The sequence below is a fragment of the Aulonocara stuartgranti genome (genome assembly GCF_965226115.1).
Source record: "Aulonocara stuartgranti genome assembly, chromosome: 9".
Taxonomy (NCBI): domain Eukaryota; kingdom Metazoa; phylum Chordata; class Actinopteri; order Cichliformes; family Cichlidae; genus Aulonocara; species Aulonocara stuartgranti.
Window position 1 is genome coordinate 27,719,786 of NC_138960.1, and position 18,185 is coordinate 27,737,970.

The 18,185-nt window shown below is 40.8% G+C and overlaps 1 protein-coding gene across 4 annotated transcripts in view; it reads left to right on the forward strand.

Annotated features, from left to right (window-relative positions):
* The window catches only part of sema5a (sema domain, seven thrombospondin repeats (type 1 and type 1-like), transmembrane domain (TM) and short cytoplasmic domain, (semaphorin) 5A), a 178,095-nt gene that overhangs the window by 95,148 nt on the left and 64,762 nt on the right, over positions 1-18,185 (forward strand). For all 4 annotated transcript variants that reach the window (XR_014278853.1, XM_082546503.1, XM_082546501.1 and 1 more), the window contains exons 7-11: positions 2,737-2,950; positions 4,252-4,537; positions 6,863-6,998; positions 11,969-12,173; positions 17,488-17,695. Coding sequence is in view for 3 of the 4 variants with exons in the window: in XM_082546503.1 (XP_082402629.1) it covers positions 2,737-2,950; positions 4,252-4,537; positions 6,863-6,998; positions 11,969-12,173; positions 17,488-17,695 (1,049 nt within the window). In the remaining variant the exon portion in view is untranslated. The remainder of the gene's footprint in view (positions 1-2,736; positions 2,951-4,251; positions 4,538-6,862; positions 6,999-11,968; positions 12,174-17,487; positions 17,696-18,185) is intronic.

Genomic DNA, 18,185 nt, shown 5'->3' on the forward strand with positions numbered 1-18,185 from the left:
TTCTAGCACATCACATTGTCTTTTCGTCTCCTATATTTCTTTCTACCGTGACGCAAGGTTTTCGCTCCTCTCTCTCTCCTCCTAACTCAAATTCCCTGCAGCTCTTAATCCCGTGTTTTAAAGGATGTTTAGCTGGACTTTTCATTTTGAATTGCTATTGTGTTTCAGCAGGCTCTTGACACAGTTGAGCAACCCAATATTTTTCTCGTGAAGTAACCACCGGTTTGCGAGTGGCTGCAGCCCTTTCACCTTTATTATAAAAGCAGCACTAATAACCATGTTTCTTGGTAACTGACGTGTCAGCTGAGAACCTTTTTTTTGTTGGTGGTGGTGACAAATGCTCACTGATGTTAAGTATAGAGCAGCGCTTAAAATGTTAGAGTATTGTTCTTACCTTAGAACAGCAATAAGGCCATAGCATAGATATCTAGCTCTCGTTCTGTTGTGCGTTTAGAGGAGGAGGAAGCAGGAGCTTACTATTATGATGACATTTGTTTTTGTCCAAAAGCACTGAATCCAAAGGTCACTGGCTCGTAATGACTGTTTACCGCTGTGAAAATACATATAGTTGAAATGCCATGGCATTATTATAGCAGTATTTCATCAGGCGCTGTCATATTTACCCACTGAACGTCCGTTAATGTGAAACACGAGTTGGGAACAGCAACGGCGACGGAATCACGCTCGGACAGATTTACTATCAGCTGTGGTGATAAACAGACAATGAGGAGAATATTAATGGTTTAATAAGCGCTGGGAGATGGATGATTAAATCCTGTTAACCATTTGAGTTTTTTGACTGACTTTCTCTCTTGATTTATGTCTCTATTTTAAGTTGTTATAGTGGTCCTAGTTGGGAATAGATTCGATTATACACTATAACTCATGCTGCAGCACAGGATGAGAAGGAGCTTCGCCTTCTGTTCATGGTTACTTGACAGATAGGCACTGGATGTGTCATATAAAGTGATATCCCCCGTGTCTCTTCGAGGATTACTGTTGACAACTCTGTCCACTAGCGCATCTCGGATCAGACATAGGGCTTGCGGCTAGACTTCTTGCTATAGTGGGTAGTTTAAAATTCTCTCAACGGCTTCTCAGTAGCACCATACACAGCATCCCGCTGGCACTCGCAGTGATCTGTCTTCCACTGTGAGCTGTCTCTTTCTGCATCGTCTCTATCAGGAGCATTCAGAGTCACTTCAGCGCCCTGTTCTCGCAGCTGCCGGGTCTGCCATAGAGACAACTGTCACTTCACTTCCTCAAAATGCGACGGATGCACTGCGTTCTATTTATCGCTGCTGCTCTTGGTTTTCTAAATGGCCCGATTGACCTTAGAATGACTATTCCGGCCCACAGAAAGAGTCCAGTCAATAGCAGGCTTTCATCTCGGCCTGGCAGAGATTAGACAGGGCCGCTCTGTCTGGTGTGGTTTGGGCGGAACAGGGGTGGCAGGAATGAACAGAACTCTTGATCCAAATTGACCAGCTCCGGGAAATTGGCCGCAGAAGTCGGCTGGCTCGTTATGGAATAAGGGAAGGAATGCACAGATTGATGAAAATGTGTGAAAAGCAAGGGGAGAATTTGAAGCGTTTGAGACTTTGCACTGTCACTTGGAGTGGATAGAGTCATAAATGTGGAACGAGGCTGATTGATAGAAAAGTAATTGCAAATAGAATAATTTTAATTATTCTTTGTGCATGTCTAAACCTGAGATTAGTGCAGTCATTTTGCGTCATGCATTTTTTGTCCCCCATCAGAACTCAGATGAACTCGGATGGGAGCACGAACCATGAGCTAATCCCCGTATACTGTGTTTACTTTTGCACCATAAAATATAATTACATCTTGGATTTAAAAATTGCATTACTACTTTTTTGGTATTCAAGGCTGCGTCTCTAAGCTATGGCCTGTGCTTCTTCTCCTTTTTTTGGAGGAGCAACCAGAGCAGTGTGTCAGTGCTAAGCCGGGGTCATGCTGTAAAGTATTTTTAAAAAGCGGGGAGTTGGATTTGGCTTCATATTCAAAGGCAATATGCAACAGAAGACTGCATCTCACATCAAGCCTCTTTTTGAGCTCAGAAGGGCTTCTTAAAGTTGTGGTATAATAGCGCTACAGCCAGAAAAACAGCTGCTTGTCCTGTAGAGACATCAGAAACCAAACCAACTAAACAATGCAGCCAAGAGTAACTTGATTTAAGAAGCCGGTTTAGGAATTTTATTGGTTTTATAACAGGTGGTTTCTTAACGTTGGACTTGAAACAGCTGCTGTGTTGCTGTGTTTTACGTTGCTAATGATTCTAAATGTGTTCTTGCTGCTCCTGAAGGTTTTGCTCAGATAGATCTATGTGTGTGTTTCTCAGTAGATGTAAACCAAACAAAACATAATGAGAGGAAGTATTTGTTTCCATTTTTTTCAGTCTGCAGCATTTGCATATTGGCAGGAACAAACAAAACATTACCAGACTCCTCCAGTTTGAATTTTAATGCTGCCCTTTGATACTATGTCCTATATTTTTATGCAGGTTTTCAAAAATAATCATTTGTGTGAAGAAAACAACTCTTATTCCCACGAGTGTTTCTTTTCATTGCTTTGGCTTAACTCATGGGATACTCATGCTAACAATCAAAATAAGCTTCTTTTAGTAGTGCGTATGGAGCGTCTGCTTCCAACCACTCACTGTTTGTTTCCTCTTTAGTCTCCTCGCCTTCATTGTCTTCTCTCTCTGTGTTGCAGTTGACTAATCTGACAGAGATCCACGATCAGATTAGCGGAATGGCTCGGTGTCCCTACAATCCCCTCCACAACTCCACCGCCCTCATCACCTCCAGCGGGGAGCTGTACGCCGCCACTGCCATGGACTTCTCTGGGCGAGACCCCGCCATTTACCGCAGCCTGGGTGGCTTGCCACCGCTGCGCACTGCCCAGTACAACTCCAAGTGGCTCAACGGTGGGGAGCTGCCAAAGTTCAAATGAATGCTACATTTTATGCAAATCTATGTAAAAAGTTGTTACTTAAAGATAAATGGCCATTTCGAATAGAGAGAAACACCATAGGAGGATTTGCTTTCTTTTTTGCTTTATCCCCGCGCAGCTATCGAACATTAGCACTGCAGCTGCCGGGGCTTCAGTTTGTGACTTCGACGATGCTTGAGCTTGGCAGATGCTTATGTAGCATGGGAGTTGGAATCTGTCTCTGCTGAAAGATTATCTTCCACCTTAAATCTGCTGCGCAATGCTGTTTTGGCGAATGCTAAGAAAAGAAGATCCTCCTCTCATAATTGTTCTGCTGCATTTCACCTTAAAAAACAATTAATTCTTAAGTTACTAAGCAACTAGAAAATCTTTATATTTACCGTCTAGGAGGGGCATAAAATTGTGAATTCATCCAAAAAAAAAAAAAAAAAAATCAATGTCTTTTCCCCTGAACGTTCAGGCTGACTTCAAGCAGAGACCTCCTCAGTGCAGATTGGGCGACTTCAGAGCGCTTAAGGTGTCCAGCCTACAGAGGAGCAGGTCAATCACTATCTTGTCAGCAAGTGACTTTTATCTGATTCACATTTAAGTTAAATTGAAAAAATAAATTAAAAACTACCACATACATTGCTTGGCAGCAACCTTCTGGGAGACGGTTTAATAACTAATTTTATGGCGAATTGATTTTTTTTCCACACTGCCCTCCAAAGGTGCAGAGGAGAAAAGAGTTGAAACGAGGAGGTGCTGGGGAGGAGGGGGTAACTTTCATTTAAACCTGAATTAAATCACTGTCAGTGAGAATAAAGTGTGCGGTTTAAATCCAATAATGTCATACATAAAGATGAACGCTGTAGTCGTGACAGTGTCGTGGAGGTCGTGTGTTTCAGATAGGGTGAAGCTATTACGCTACACCTGTTTTGGTCATTTCTCATCCTAACCTTTAGGTTTGGGGAGTGAAAAATGAGTTTTCTTATTACAACACAACGCCATTAATAACATAGCCTGTAGTTATTAATCCTGATCACCTGCTGTTGTGTGGGCTGAGTGCTCGCACACACTGCGAGTCAATCAGTCATAGCACATACCTCGTTCGCTCTCCCACTCCGTCTTACTCCCACAACCTTAAATAGTTTTCTTTCTGTATTTTTTCTCCTTTTCTCTGCACTTTATCTTTCTTTTGGCATCCTTCAATTTTTCTTTCTATGTCTTCTTTCTCTTTCGGACATGCCACCTCCCATTCATTCCCCTCCTCTCTTGTAACCTTTGCCTCAACAGAGCCGAATTTTGTGTCATCCTACGATATTGGCAACTTCACATACTTCTTCTTCCGGGAAAATGCAGTGGAGCACGACTGTGGTCGGACGGTGTTTTCCCGCGCCGGGCGGGTGTGTAAGAACGACATCGGTGGCCGCTTCCTCCTGGAGGACACGTGGACAACCTTCATGAAGGCCAGGCTGAACTGCTCCAGACCAGGAGAAATCCCCTTCAACTACAACGAGCTGCAGGGAACTTTCTACTTGCCTGAGCTGGAGCTGCTCTATGGCATTTTTACTACTAATGTGTGAGTGACATGAACCGTAATATTTATTGTTCCATCCACAGAAAATTAGCAAAACCCAGATAATTTAGCTACTGTTGCTACACCTCAAGCTTTCTGATCTCACGTGGCAAGTATCATGTGGCTAATGCTAGCTACTTGACTAGACATTCTCCTCCTGCTAAGAACCTGGGTTTCCCATTGTTACTGCCTAATCCATACCAGAAACACGCCAAAAGGCCTTCCTGTCCTTTCCTTTCACAATAAAAGTCTGTTACGTCTATATTGAGATTGCAGTAGCTTAAAATGGTGACATGGTAGTACCTATACCTCTGTGGCTTCCCTCAGGGCAACTTGGCTTCCTTGCAGAGTCCAAAGACATGCATAAAGTTTGGTGATTCTAAACTGTCCATAGGTATGTGCATAAGTGATTGCCGGTCTCAGTATTCGACCTGTGACAGACTCGCAACCTGCCCATGGTGTACTCTTACCCTATGCCCGCTGGGATAGGCTCCAACTCTCTGCTGCTCTAATAAGAATAAGGCAGAAGAGAATGGATGTATGGATGAAGGGATAGTCTTAGTTTAGTGAATACAGTAAAGTAAAATTCAACATATGTTTTTAAACCTTAAAGTTTGACTTTAATTCATAACATTTTGCATATAAGAAACAAAAATGCTGGCACGCACGTAGTGGAGGCGATCACTGCCATCGAAGTCAGATGAAAGAAGAGCTCTTTGTAGAAACAAGAAAAATGTAACACGTGCGTTACTTTACACACTGAGACTGATGCCAGGTAACAATAGTTCAGTGACTTTCATCGGTCAGCAGCAAGAAAATGATTTTTAAAAATCTGTAGCTGTGATTAAAAAAAAAAGTTCATATATTGTTGTACAAGTTTTTTAAAAAGTTCGGGTTTCTGTGTGCTGATCGGGTACTGAATTACTAAACTTTTTGCTGTGTGTTGCCAACAAAACACATTTTAAGTATACCCTCAAAAAAGCAAGTGAAAGTCTGGAACGACTTGATTTGAGAACCACTTCTAGTGTCAGACTGAATTTTCCAGCAAAAAAGAAAAATCAGAAACCTAGAAAAGTTATCTTAAAAATGTTTCTTCAAATGTATGTGTTTGTTTGTTTCAAATCATTCACCAATTATTCATTTTAAATTATTTTCCTTGGTCTTTGATATCATGACTAATCAGAATAATTCAGTTGTTTATTCAGCATTTATTTGGTTATTCTTTTAAAAATTATATTTTTTGTTTTCATGTTTTTCACATAAATTTTAGTTCATTTTAAATGGGAAATTCTGTATGAACATGCTATTAAATTGGGTTATACATATAGCTGGTTCACAGCAAAAGTTACAAGTCAAGGTATTTTAAATTTTAAGGTAAAGATCGTACAATATAATAGAGGACAAAACAGGACATATCTTTGTTATATTTTATGCAGCGAGTGTATATAATTGAGTGTTGTAACCATATTATTGTCTAGAAATGTTCATCCTCATAGCCCAAGTTATGTACAAAGAGGGCTGCAAATCCCATTTATTCCCCACAAAAGAAGCTTATCATCTTGCTCCACACTATATTAGGTATATGGGAGTATAATGAAAAGTATTATTTTTTTGTTGTCGTAAACATCAAAACCCTTTCCCTCTTTTTGTCTCGCCATCTTTCTTTCCTCCTCCTACCTCGCTCATACACACAAACACACCTGTGCGCCCCCACGTGCACACACAGGCCATTATTAAAAGCTGAGTAATCAATTCTGTATGGTCAGTGCCTTCACATTGCTGAAAAGAAGTCTTTTGAAGGGTATTGGAAACATTTCCCCCTGCAGGCACAGAGTTTAATGAACAGCTGCACTGGATTATAATTCACACCGCCCAACTCTCACTGTTTGAGTTGAGAGTTAATACTCTCATTCTTTACTTTCTCGTCCGAGGGAGGAGACCGGTACTTGTTGAAACTGACAGCTTAAAAAGTCAAAGCTGTATTTCAAGCATGAGATCTGTACAGTTAATCAGACAAGGCGAACAGCTTAATTGTGTCCCATTGCTGGATTTATATTCCAATAATGACCATCACTTACCCCGGCGTCTGCGTCTGTCTGTCAGTGTTTGATTTGTGTTGTTTGTGAGCAGTGCAGACATAAAGAGGTCAGCTGTACAAATACCAAGAAATGCTGAACAGATTTCTACTTGCAGTATAGTCCCCCTTTTTTGATTTTGGTTATTCTAACACTTACTTCTGTTTCTCTCTGTCTCGACATTCATCCTTTCCATTCTCTCATCACCCTCTGTTGGATTCTTCCTGCCTTTTTTTATCTTCCTGACATTCAGAAACAGCATTGCTGCCTCTGCAGTGTGTGCCTTCAATCTCAGTGCCATATCACAGGCTTTCAACGGGCCCTTCAAGTATCAGGAGAACTCAAGGTCGGCCTGGCTGCCCTACCCAAACCCCAACCCAGACTTTCAGGTAATGAAACTATTTAAGTCTGTTTATTTCGCAAACAAACCACAAATGCTTAAAAAATGTGTTTAATTTAGTCCCAATAATGCTCTCAGCTCTGTTGGACTAAAAGCCAAAAAGCGTTACAGTTATTGACTGTGCAATGGAGACCTCACTCACTATACAGAGAACCCGGGTTAAGCCTGGTAACCAAACTCACTAGCATGCTAACACTATTGCTAACGCTATTTTGCTAATGAGAATGCTAATTACTTCAGTTATCCCAATCCAGAGCTTTCGAACTCCACCTAAATGTTACAGATAGAGTCGATCAGATTTATGCTCTGGGGTTTGATGTCTGCACAAAAATTAATGCTTGTCAAGGCCAAAGTTTTGGACCAGTGATGCATTCCTCCATGCTGCTAGCATAGTTAAAACCATATGTGATGGAGCAGCTTTTTAAAGGATGTATGTGAGGTAAAGTTGAGATCTAGCTGCCCTTCTGTGATTGTGACTGATCTCTTTCTTTTTAAGCTAGGGGTCATTTAGACTCAACACACAATCAAATCAGTCATACAGTACAGCTGGGAGCACGCCCAAGGAAATATATGCATTTAGTGTGCATGCTGCATGTGTATGCTGATAAATAAATGTGTGCTTGCTTTGATCGGCCTTGGTTAGAGTCCGAGGAAGCTCTTCACTCTCATTAATTTTCTCTCTCTTTCAGTCACCTCTCTCCTCTGCTCATGAGCACACACATTACGACCGCTCGTTATAAAATCCAGTGATTTTTACAATGGCACAATCATTCCTTGAAGATGTCTCATAGCCTCGTTCTGTGAACTGTGGGCCTCCTAATAAACTGTCCTTGTTTTGCACAAGTGGCACTTTATGTTTATGCTCCATCCTAAAACCCGCAGGGGCAAACCAAGCACCTTATTCTGATTTGAAGCACTCCTCCATACTGATGGCATAGCGGGAATGCTTTATTAGCAGAAGAAGTGGCTCTCAGTTGTTGCAGGCTTAGCAGATAGCGAATGAGCTAATCCTCGCAGCTCTCCGTGAGGGATTCAAATCCCTCTGAGGCATGGCTACCAGTGGTGAGCAAACCCCTTGTTTCCACACATCATGGCCCTCGACCGTTTTCCCACCAACAGATGCATGAGTATTCACGATGCCTACTATCGAGAACTAACGCAGACACGTTATCTGCGGAAAAAGTGGCTGAAATGCACATAGAGAAAAATGCTGGGTGTGATAGTATTCTAAAAAAAAACATGCACATACATATGAATTTGTAAGCTGTCACTGTCACCACGTATTCACATTTCTGCACATCAGCACCATCAAGAAAACCAGTGCTCCTTATCTGGTCACAGATGTATCCTCTTCAGCACCTTGTACATGTAGGTACATCATCGGTGGGGGGGTTCTATGCACTATAGACTTTTATACGGCTTCTTCCTCTTCCATCTCATCTTTCCACTTAAGCTCAGGCACAATGGCTGATCCTCACCACTGGACCGATGCGCACTTTATCTAGGTTTCAGTGACATCTTCATCAAGCATTTGTCAATGTTGGAGGATTAGATTTACGAGCACAGGATTTATAGCCTGTCCTTTTTTTTCAGGCCTTTCTACAAGCACACCTACAAACCTACACACACACACACACACACACGAGTGAATGCACAAACAAACACCTACAGGAAACTTGCAGCCATGAAAGCCACTGGCCACGTACATGTCTACCGTACACAAATACGCCCTCAAAAATAAAGGGTTATAGATTGCTGCCAAATAGAGATAATTATGACTGCGAGCTCATCACTCAACACACACATACTGGTCATTGATTGAGAGCTTAATTCCCTGTCTGTCTGCAAAGAAAAGCCCCCCATTTATTTGAACCACGCGGATTGATTCTGGAGAGTTTATTCAGGCGATGAGTCATGTTTGCTGTACATTAGGAGCTAATGCCTTCTATGAGTTGTATAGGTTTTCTGTCACTCTGTAATTGCTAACAGTAAAAACACATTCATTGCTTATGTCTGAAAATAAACTTTAAAGTTCAACTCAAACCCAAATATGAATGTCCTTATTATGGTTTATATTTAGATGTCAGGAAAATAAAAGTGTCAGTTTTCTTTGCCTTCCTTTGGCTGTTATATATAATCATAAAATTGACCAATAAAATAACCAGATTTAGTTCTAACCCACATTGTTTTTAAAATACTGAATAACCTGGAAGGTTAGGGGGAAGAGAGTGGAATAGCATGCTATCAGACCGACCCACCTGGATGGATTTCTGAGTGGCACTTATCATCCTGCCAGAGCGCAGTCCACTGGTGATGCACGAGACAGCTGATGTTGGATGGGTCCTCAGCCAAATAATGGCTGTGTCCCTCACCTTGACTGTACTGAGGAAATCACAACATCCATCTCACGGTTCATTCACAGATGTCATAGACCCTCACTGGTCAGTGTCTGACTTTGTCTCACTGTGGCAGAAATATAGTCACAACGACACTCTGGGATTCAGAGACACGCACACAATGCAAGGACAAACCGCAAAAGGAAGCCTTACACGTGCGTTGCTATTCAGGCTGCATCGCGTAGACACACAGCACATTTTTGGCACAAGCAGGAAGTTCATTTTAGGCAGTCTGGCACATGGGCACACTCAGTGTTGCTCCTGCTTGTCCTTCAGGGCTTTAATTTCCCATTTCCTGATGTGGCGAGGGCACTGATCCATTCACCAGTGTGGGGAAGCCCTCTACGATTCTCATCTGTCAGCCCTGGGAAGGCCGAGGATTGATCTCTATAAAGTCTCTGTCATGTTCATACTGTAGCTAGTCAGCAGGAACTAATTACCACCCAAGGTCCAGTTTCAACCAAGTAAGAAATGAGTGTGTATAGTTATCCTGGAGCAAACATGATCCTATGTACAAAACAGTCATTTGGGCTGATGCAAGTGCAGAACAAAGCTTATTTTGCTTTTCTCTGCTTTATCAGTTAGTATAGGACTATTCTTTGTGAACTGGGCCTCAATCCATGATCCTGAACCCAGCCTGGGACCTCTTTTACTGAAGAGGACATGCATGGTTAGCTTTACTCATCCAGCTCTCCCTCAGCAGAAATGGCTTTATGCCTCACCTTGTCCCTTTCAGCTTGGTGGAGAAAAGGATCTACATTTCCACTTTAAAAAGCATGAGGATCATCCTGTGAATACCAAGTGCCTCGCAAACATTGACTTTTAGAGAGCTGAGAAGCACAGCCAGGTTTTCAGTATATAGCTTTCAGGTAATCCAATGTGTTTTCAAATAGTTTATGTACCTTTAAGAAGTACAGTTAGGTCCATATATATTTGGACACTGCCACAAGTTTTGTTTTTTTTACCTGTTTACTGAAACATTCCGATTATAGGTATATAATGGACATGGAGATAATGTGTAGACTCTCAGCTTTTATTTGAGGGTTGTCACTCAAACAAGCCTTTTGTTGATCTACATATTTTATTTTATTTTATTTTATTTTTTACATTATTTACATTTGATCTTTTACATTGTATATAATGTCTATAGATTTTATTGTTTATTTTAATATTTTAATATTTGTGTACAGCGCTTTGTGATTGCCTGTCTGCGAAAAGCGCTTAATAAATAAAGTTTACTTACTTACTTACTTACATTTAAACTGGACGAAGGGTTTAGTAACTTTCGAGCCACTGAAATGAAGGTATTGTGTTAAAAATGCTTTAGTTCCTCACATTTTTATGCAATCTTTTTATTTAAAAAAAAAAGACAGCTTTAAGTCTGCACTTCCACTGCATCTGAGTTGTTTCATTTAAAATCCATTGTGGTAATGTACAGAACTAAAAGTAGAAAGAAAAAGTCTCTTCCCAAATATTTATGGACCTAACTGTAGATACACTTTACAGTTTGTTTAAAATCTCAGTGATCACGTTACACAGAAAGTTGCAAAGTGTTTTTTTTTTTTTACAATAGTAGTGCACTGTGATGTGTGATAGTGATGGCTGGAACTATACTGAATTTGAAAAACGACGTTTCAAAATCGTAAAAATCGTTTTAGTAACATCCAATAAAAAGATTCAGTTAACAATACAGTTTTAAAAATGAACACACTTGGGTTTTACAATGTCCTCTAACGTGAAAAAGGAAACCATACTCCTCTTGACTCCTTAATATTTCCGTCTTTAAAATCCCATTTGGAGAGTGTTCACTTTATTGAACTGTTTTTTTTTTTTTAGTAATAGACTCTGGGAAATATGTTACATAGCGGATATTTCTTATTATAAGCCAGCGCCGCAGCACTGACTCTGCTTCAGTCGCAGGTCTCTACCGGGACTTGAGAACTCCAAGTAAACAATGCCTGATAAAATCTAATTTATCTGTAACAATGGAATTCACTCATTTCTGTGAGACACTTCTGTTGTTTTGACTGCAGATTTTTACAGTCCAAAAATCGTGGGTGCAAGCCATTTTGAGTGCAGGGTGGGAGTTCTTTGGTTGAATGATATTGTTGCATGCTTTATTTTCAGAGTAGCAATAACGAAGACCTGAAAAGTGATTTAAGAAGATACTTTTGAGGTAAAGAATGACAAAATCAAGACACACTGTTATGGGGGTACCAATAAAGCTCACCAGCAATATATATGCATATGAGGAGAAGAATCTAATGAAAGAGATAACTACTTGCTCAGTCAAACATCACATTCAGACTCCTTCCATCAGCCTCGGTGTATTGACTACAAAGTCTTGAGGTTGTGAGGATAGAAAACCAGTGCAACGACTCAGCAATTGACTTTCAAGCCTTGTTCATTTAATCATTCAATCCCTCCCTTTTCCATCTCTGGTGGTACTTCTGAACAAAAAGCTTAAGCTTATTAACTTGCCATCCCAGAGGCTTTTATTAATGAAATCAGTCAAACCTTTTCTTTTTTTTCTTCCTTTCCGACTCCCCTACCTTCCCCACAGTGTGGCACCATCGACTCCGGCGCTTACGTGAACCTGACTCAAAGAAACTTGCAGGATGCGCAGAAGTTTTTACTGATGCATGAGGTGATCCAACCTGTGGTTCCTGTGCCCTACTTCATGGAGGACAACGTCCGCTTCACTCATGTGGCAGTGGATGTGGTGCAGGGGAAAGACACGCTGTTCCACATCATATATTTGGCCACAGGTAGGTCTTTAAGATTGCATCTACATATTTCTTTTTCATGCACATTGAGTTTTGGACCTTCTGATGTCAATGTGTGACATATTAAAGGGTCTAAAAATAAATTTTCTCTATTAGCTTCTTGTTATGAGGAACAGTATCCTACATAAACATGTTATTTATTTAAAGTGGGCAAAATTAGAGCTAAATTTGTCTTAATTCATAAAAAAGGGTCATTATTTTTCAAATGTTAGCTTTAATTGTTACTTCGACAGCCATGAATATTGGTTGTCACAGTAAAATACTTAAAATTATACTCTCATAATTGAAGTGCACTCTGTACGTGAAAAATAGGGGGCTGTGTGAAGACAAATGAAACCAATCTATCAGTATGATTATCATGTAGACGCCAAAGCTCTGTCTTTGACATGGGTTTAAATCACTTTTTTACCTCCATATGTTCTCCATATGCACTGACGCAACATAAACTATTATGCAGGCAGGCTCACCACATGTCACTCCCATGCAATCCCTCATGAAGAGATCATAAATACCATGAAACAACAGACAGCGATGCATCAAAAGCAGACAGATGGATAATTAATAACACACACACATTCAGCCCTTGCACGGTTACCCAGTCTGACGTGCGTGGTGCCGTCTGCTTATCAGTCCACTGTTTGATCATAATGGCGTGACAATATGTGATGTTAGACTTGGCAAGGTGGGGGAAACGGTATCAGCAAGACACCAGATAGGCACCAGGGTGTCTTTATTATGATATAACACACATACGTGGATTATGAACAGGTGTACTGAGCAGAATTTGAATGTAGTGACCCACTTCACTGTGCTAATGTACCATAAGCCCACTGGGAAATGTCAACATGATCTTCCTGTTGTAGCGTCAGTGTTATTTTTGGATATCTCATATACAAGCATACAAGCTCTTTTTCTCCCTCTTACTTACACACACACGAAAACACACACACAACCTGTTCCAGTTCGCTGCCTCCGTGCTTGGCATCTCCCTCAAAAACTCCCCTCTCATTGTTTGCATGGGGCTGTGATCAATGTAGCATTGGACCAGAGTTGCCCACACTGCAAGTTCCCTAGACACTAACCAGACGCTAATGAAAACATCTGAAATGCCGCCAAGGCCACTGGCTAGCACACATACTGTACCTAATCACATGCCATTATTAACGCCTAAACACACCCCACTGATTGGGGCCATTGTGGAAAAGCTGCTAGCTACAACTAGGGGTCCAAAGATGTGAAGGTGTGGGGGTTTTCAATTTGAACATGTGGCAAGCAGTCACCTTGTTTTTCAGCCCTCGTTAGGAGTTTCTGCCCTGAAGCAGTATTTATTTTCTTTCCATTAACGTGAACAGAATTCAGTTAAAAGCAAAAGACTTTTAAATTCATTGTTCACCGCAGTGCTAAACTTTTAACCAGGTAAATCCTTTAAGAAAAAAAACAATGCTTTTCTTACTCATAAGGCATTAATGATTAAAACTTTAGCTAATTAGTCATTTGCAAAAGTAATTAGATACAGTAACTGTGACCTTAGACGTCCTCACACGGATGCATATAAAGCATATCAGAAGTAAGACATATACATATATTAATATGAGCTACATTTGCAACAGCACAAAAATAGAAGTAGGATTACATTAATCTTTGATTAAACAGATAATGCTATAATTATCTATTATAATTTATCTGCTATGATTTAACTTTGAGCAAATAAGAAGTTAATGATTTTGATTAAATATGAATCGAATGATCTGAAATCATTGCACTGTATTTTTAATTAAACTTCAACATACAGTCACAACGTTTTTCTGAAACACGTGTGCACAATAAAATAATCTTGGATTTAAAAATAGAAAACCTTTTTTTTAAACTAATTTGAAAGTATGGGGTAAGAATAACACCTATGCACATATAGTAGCTGCCTACACATAAATAGTAGGGGTGCAACGATATTCGTATCGATATTGAACCGTTCGATACAGTGCTTTCGGTTCGGTACGCATATGTATCGAACAATACAACATTTGTAATTTATTTTATCAATTTTCCTTCTGACATGCTGTCTGTGTTGAGCGCTCAGTGAATCTGCGTTCGACTACTCTGCCTAGGCTGCACTGTCGAGCGCAGATCCACTGAGCGCTCAACACAGACAGCATAGTCAGAAGGAAGAGCGCAGGGCAAGCTAGCGAGACAGAAGTTAAGCTCTACTTGCAACAGGCAAATTGAACCTCATTCAGATCTGGCGTTTGGAATTATTTTGGTTTTCATGTGACGTATGACCCTGAAGGTAAGCGAGTCATGGACTAAAGTAAAACAGTATGTTGGATGTGCCATGCAATGCTCAATTACATTGGTGTGAACTAGTGTGTTAGCGCAGTTAGCTCGTTAACGTGTTGGCCGTCTAGCCCCATGCACGGAGCTATCGGCGGTAGCTCGTTAACGGAGATTTGCCATGTTGTGGCGTTAAGGTCATTTCAACGAGATTAACCTGAAAGCACTAGTGGGAACACAACGAATATGACTGCACATTTACGCCGACATCATCGTAGTGCAAAGACAAGTGGAAGCAGACAAAAAAAAGCAAGCATGCTACTAACTTTAGCGAGTCATTTAGACAGCTGTTAGCACATGATTCTCCTTATGCTGCTGAGAATATAGCCCAGAAGAAGCGGATAGTATAGCTTTTATTTTGGAAAGAGCCATTTCTCTGTAATAAACTCTCTTTTCCAAAGATGAGTGATTCCTCAATCAGATACAGGGCTTGCAATATCGCTAGCCCGACGTCCTGGAGCTAGCGATTTTTTTCAGTCGGGCTACCAAAATCTATCTCTTCCCTGCCCGTCGGGCTATTGTAGGAAAAATATATGTCAATGCTTTTGCATTCTTTCAGAAATGTAGCTGGGTAATTATGTCATTGGCATCGGTGAGCCACTGTCAATATGTGACATATTGAAGTCGCGTTTGAATTTGCGCTTGTTTTTTTGCTTTCACTTTGCAATCCTGCGAACTGTGTATAGAGAGCGACAGCACTGATCTGTGAGTGATGATAATTTGCGCACCAATTCCTCTGACATCGTCTTATTAATCGTTAGCTTACTATGCAAACATGACAAGTGAAATCTCCCGCAGCTTAAACATGTGAGAGGTTGATCGCGCAGAGAATCGCTGAGCTTATGTGAGTGCGTGTGTAAAAGCATTTCAGTTCTGCTGAGCCAAATAAGACAGGTCAGGGTGAAGAAGTGACAGCCAAAGAAAAGCTTACCACAAAACGGAGAAGTTATGACAAATCAGACTATAAGGCAAAAAGAAAGTGCAGCTTTATGGTTTCATGGACAAAAGAATTTCTGTGGCTGCAATATGACGAGCTAAATAACCAGGGCTGCACATAAGTGGTCCGCAGGTGCGCATTCGCTGTCAAAATAAAAAACACGCACAAGGGTTAGGGTTAAATTTAAAAACTGTACTTTTGAGTTAAAATATATATTTATAATTTTAATAAATGACAAATTAAAAATGCATGAACATTTTTTTGTATCGAAAAAATATCGAACCGTGACACCAAAGTATCGAACCGAACCGAACCGTGAATTTTGTGTATCGTTGCACCCCTAATAAATAGTATAATATGAAGGATGATAAATGGTGATACTACTAATTAATACTATTTTGTCTTATGCCATACGTGTTATTATTTGCCACGCTTGTGGATCAGTCTACCTAATGACTGCTGGCCTGCTGAGACTTTTTTAAACTTATTTTACTTTTCATATATTTTACTTTAATTTACTTTTCATATATTTAATGGCATGTTCATTGAATCATTCCTTTACATGGTTAATCCTCTTTTATTATATTTGTGTATCTATTTGTTCACTTTAGTATCTATTTGTTCACTTTAGTTTCCCTTACATCTTTTTTTATCTGTCAGGTGGGTGTCGATATCTAGGTGGGGTTGTAGGGACAGAGGGGTGATGAGAGGGATGAGTGAAAAAGGTGTTTGTGCCCGGCTGTGTATTTTTGTTTATTTTCTCCTTTTAATGTGTACAGAAATCTGAGTTGCATCTTTATTGTATGAGAAGTACTTTGAAAATAAAGTTTTGATTGATTGATTGATTTATACAGTACAATATGAGTGAGTAGCTATCTATTAGCTAGCTAGCTAGATCAGCTAGCTATCAATAGCTACCTTAATGTTAGCCACAATTAGCACAATTAAAGTAAGCTACTTTTTGCTGCTCCCTTATTCACACAGGGTCTCCACAGCAAGTAGTGGCCCAGTATGTTTGATTTGGTAGATTTAAACCCTTCCTGATGTAACCCAAAAGGAGTTTGTGTCTCCTCCCAGGGAAAAAAACAGTGGATTGTTTGCTTGCTAATGCATAAACCACTGCACTATGGAGCTACTCCCTATCCTCTATCTAATCAACTAAATTCAGCTCATGTTTCTGGTTCCAACCCAGAACTCCATCCCTTTAATGTCTCTGCAAAGGTAGTAACTCTAAGACCCATATATTTATGGACTACAGGCAGAGTGGTCTAATATCTGGCATCCAAAACAAGCAAGCCAGCCAACTCCCAAATACCAAAGTAATGTAGCCTTACTGGGATTCTACACTTCTTGCTACTTCCAGAACTAATTGCTCGCTTGCCCATAGTACTGGGGGCAAAACCTAACTTCTGCATCCCCTGCCTTAAAAATATCTATTAGCATGTCACGTCTTCCGTAGGCATCACTGTGCACCTAATTATTTTTTCTTCACCCAGGGGATTGCATGTATAATAGATGATATTTGTTTTAACTCTCTCCAAAGAAAATGTGTCCCTAACCTTATCCCATGGGGCCCACCTTTACAGAAAATAAGGTTCGGGACACATTCACGGTGACATGGATTTACACACTCCTCTCTCTCAAAGCTACAAAGAGGTTTTATCCCCTGGAATATCCCTCAAAGCAAAGTAGGCCAGAAATCATGGATTCAGGTGCCATATCAATTCCCTGGTTGCATCGACAGTGCTGCATGTTGACGGCATAACAGAGCTCGGCACACCAGCCATCGCCATTCTTTTTGACAGTATTATTTCACAGCCGCTGTGTTAGGAAGCAATTGTTATTTGTGTGCGCTCGCACCCTGAGTTCACATCCAGCAAATATGTGTTGTTGTTGTTTACCCTCCTCAAACTCCTCTATTGTTACCATGGCTCTCTTTTTGCTCTTTCCTCCACCTTTTCTTGTTCAGAAAATGACCCTCCTTCCTCTTTGTGACCAAATCTTCACCTCAGCTCTTTCTCTCTCTTCTAGATTACGGTACTATCAAAAAAGTGCTTTCCCCGCTCAACCAGTCTACAGGGAGCTGCCTTTTAGAAGAGATCGAGCTGTTCCCTCCCAGGAAGAGGCAGCACATCCGGAGCCTGCTGATCCTGCACAGCCGCAGCGAGCTATACGTGGGTGTGAGAGACCAGGTCATCAAGATCCCGCTCAAGAGATGCAGCTACCACAAGAGCAGAGAGTGAGTACATGCGCAAAGAAACCAACAAACCAACACCGTTAATCTCAGTTGAAATGGTCAAAAAAGCAAATGTGCTTACAACGAAATTTTAAAGCTCCCTCTTTCACGAGATGCTCTTTATCTGAGGGAGCCAGGCCTTTGTGTTGATCAGGGGCTTTTGGTGAGATTAAAAATCCTCTAAATCAGCTTTGTCTGAGCAACTGGAGGTGCCCACGGCTGCCCTGTCTCGATGTCGCTCATTGTCATTGACCCGCCCACAAAACCACATGTTTTCTGCCTCGTGCACAGTGCTGCAGCGACCGTGTGCGTGTGTTTATCAGATATATTGAGTTTCTGTCTGTCTGGAAGAAGCTCCATCAAGGTATAAATATTGGCAAAGAAAACCTGAGACAGAGGCCGGGGTGTGAAGACTCACTAAGATTGGGATCCCATCCATCATGGCACACAGGAAAGGAATCACACCTGCATACCTTGTCTCTCGCACAATGAG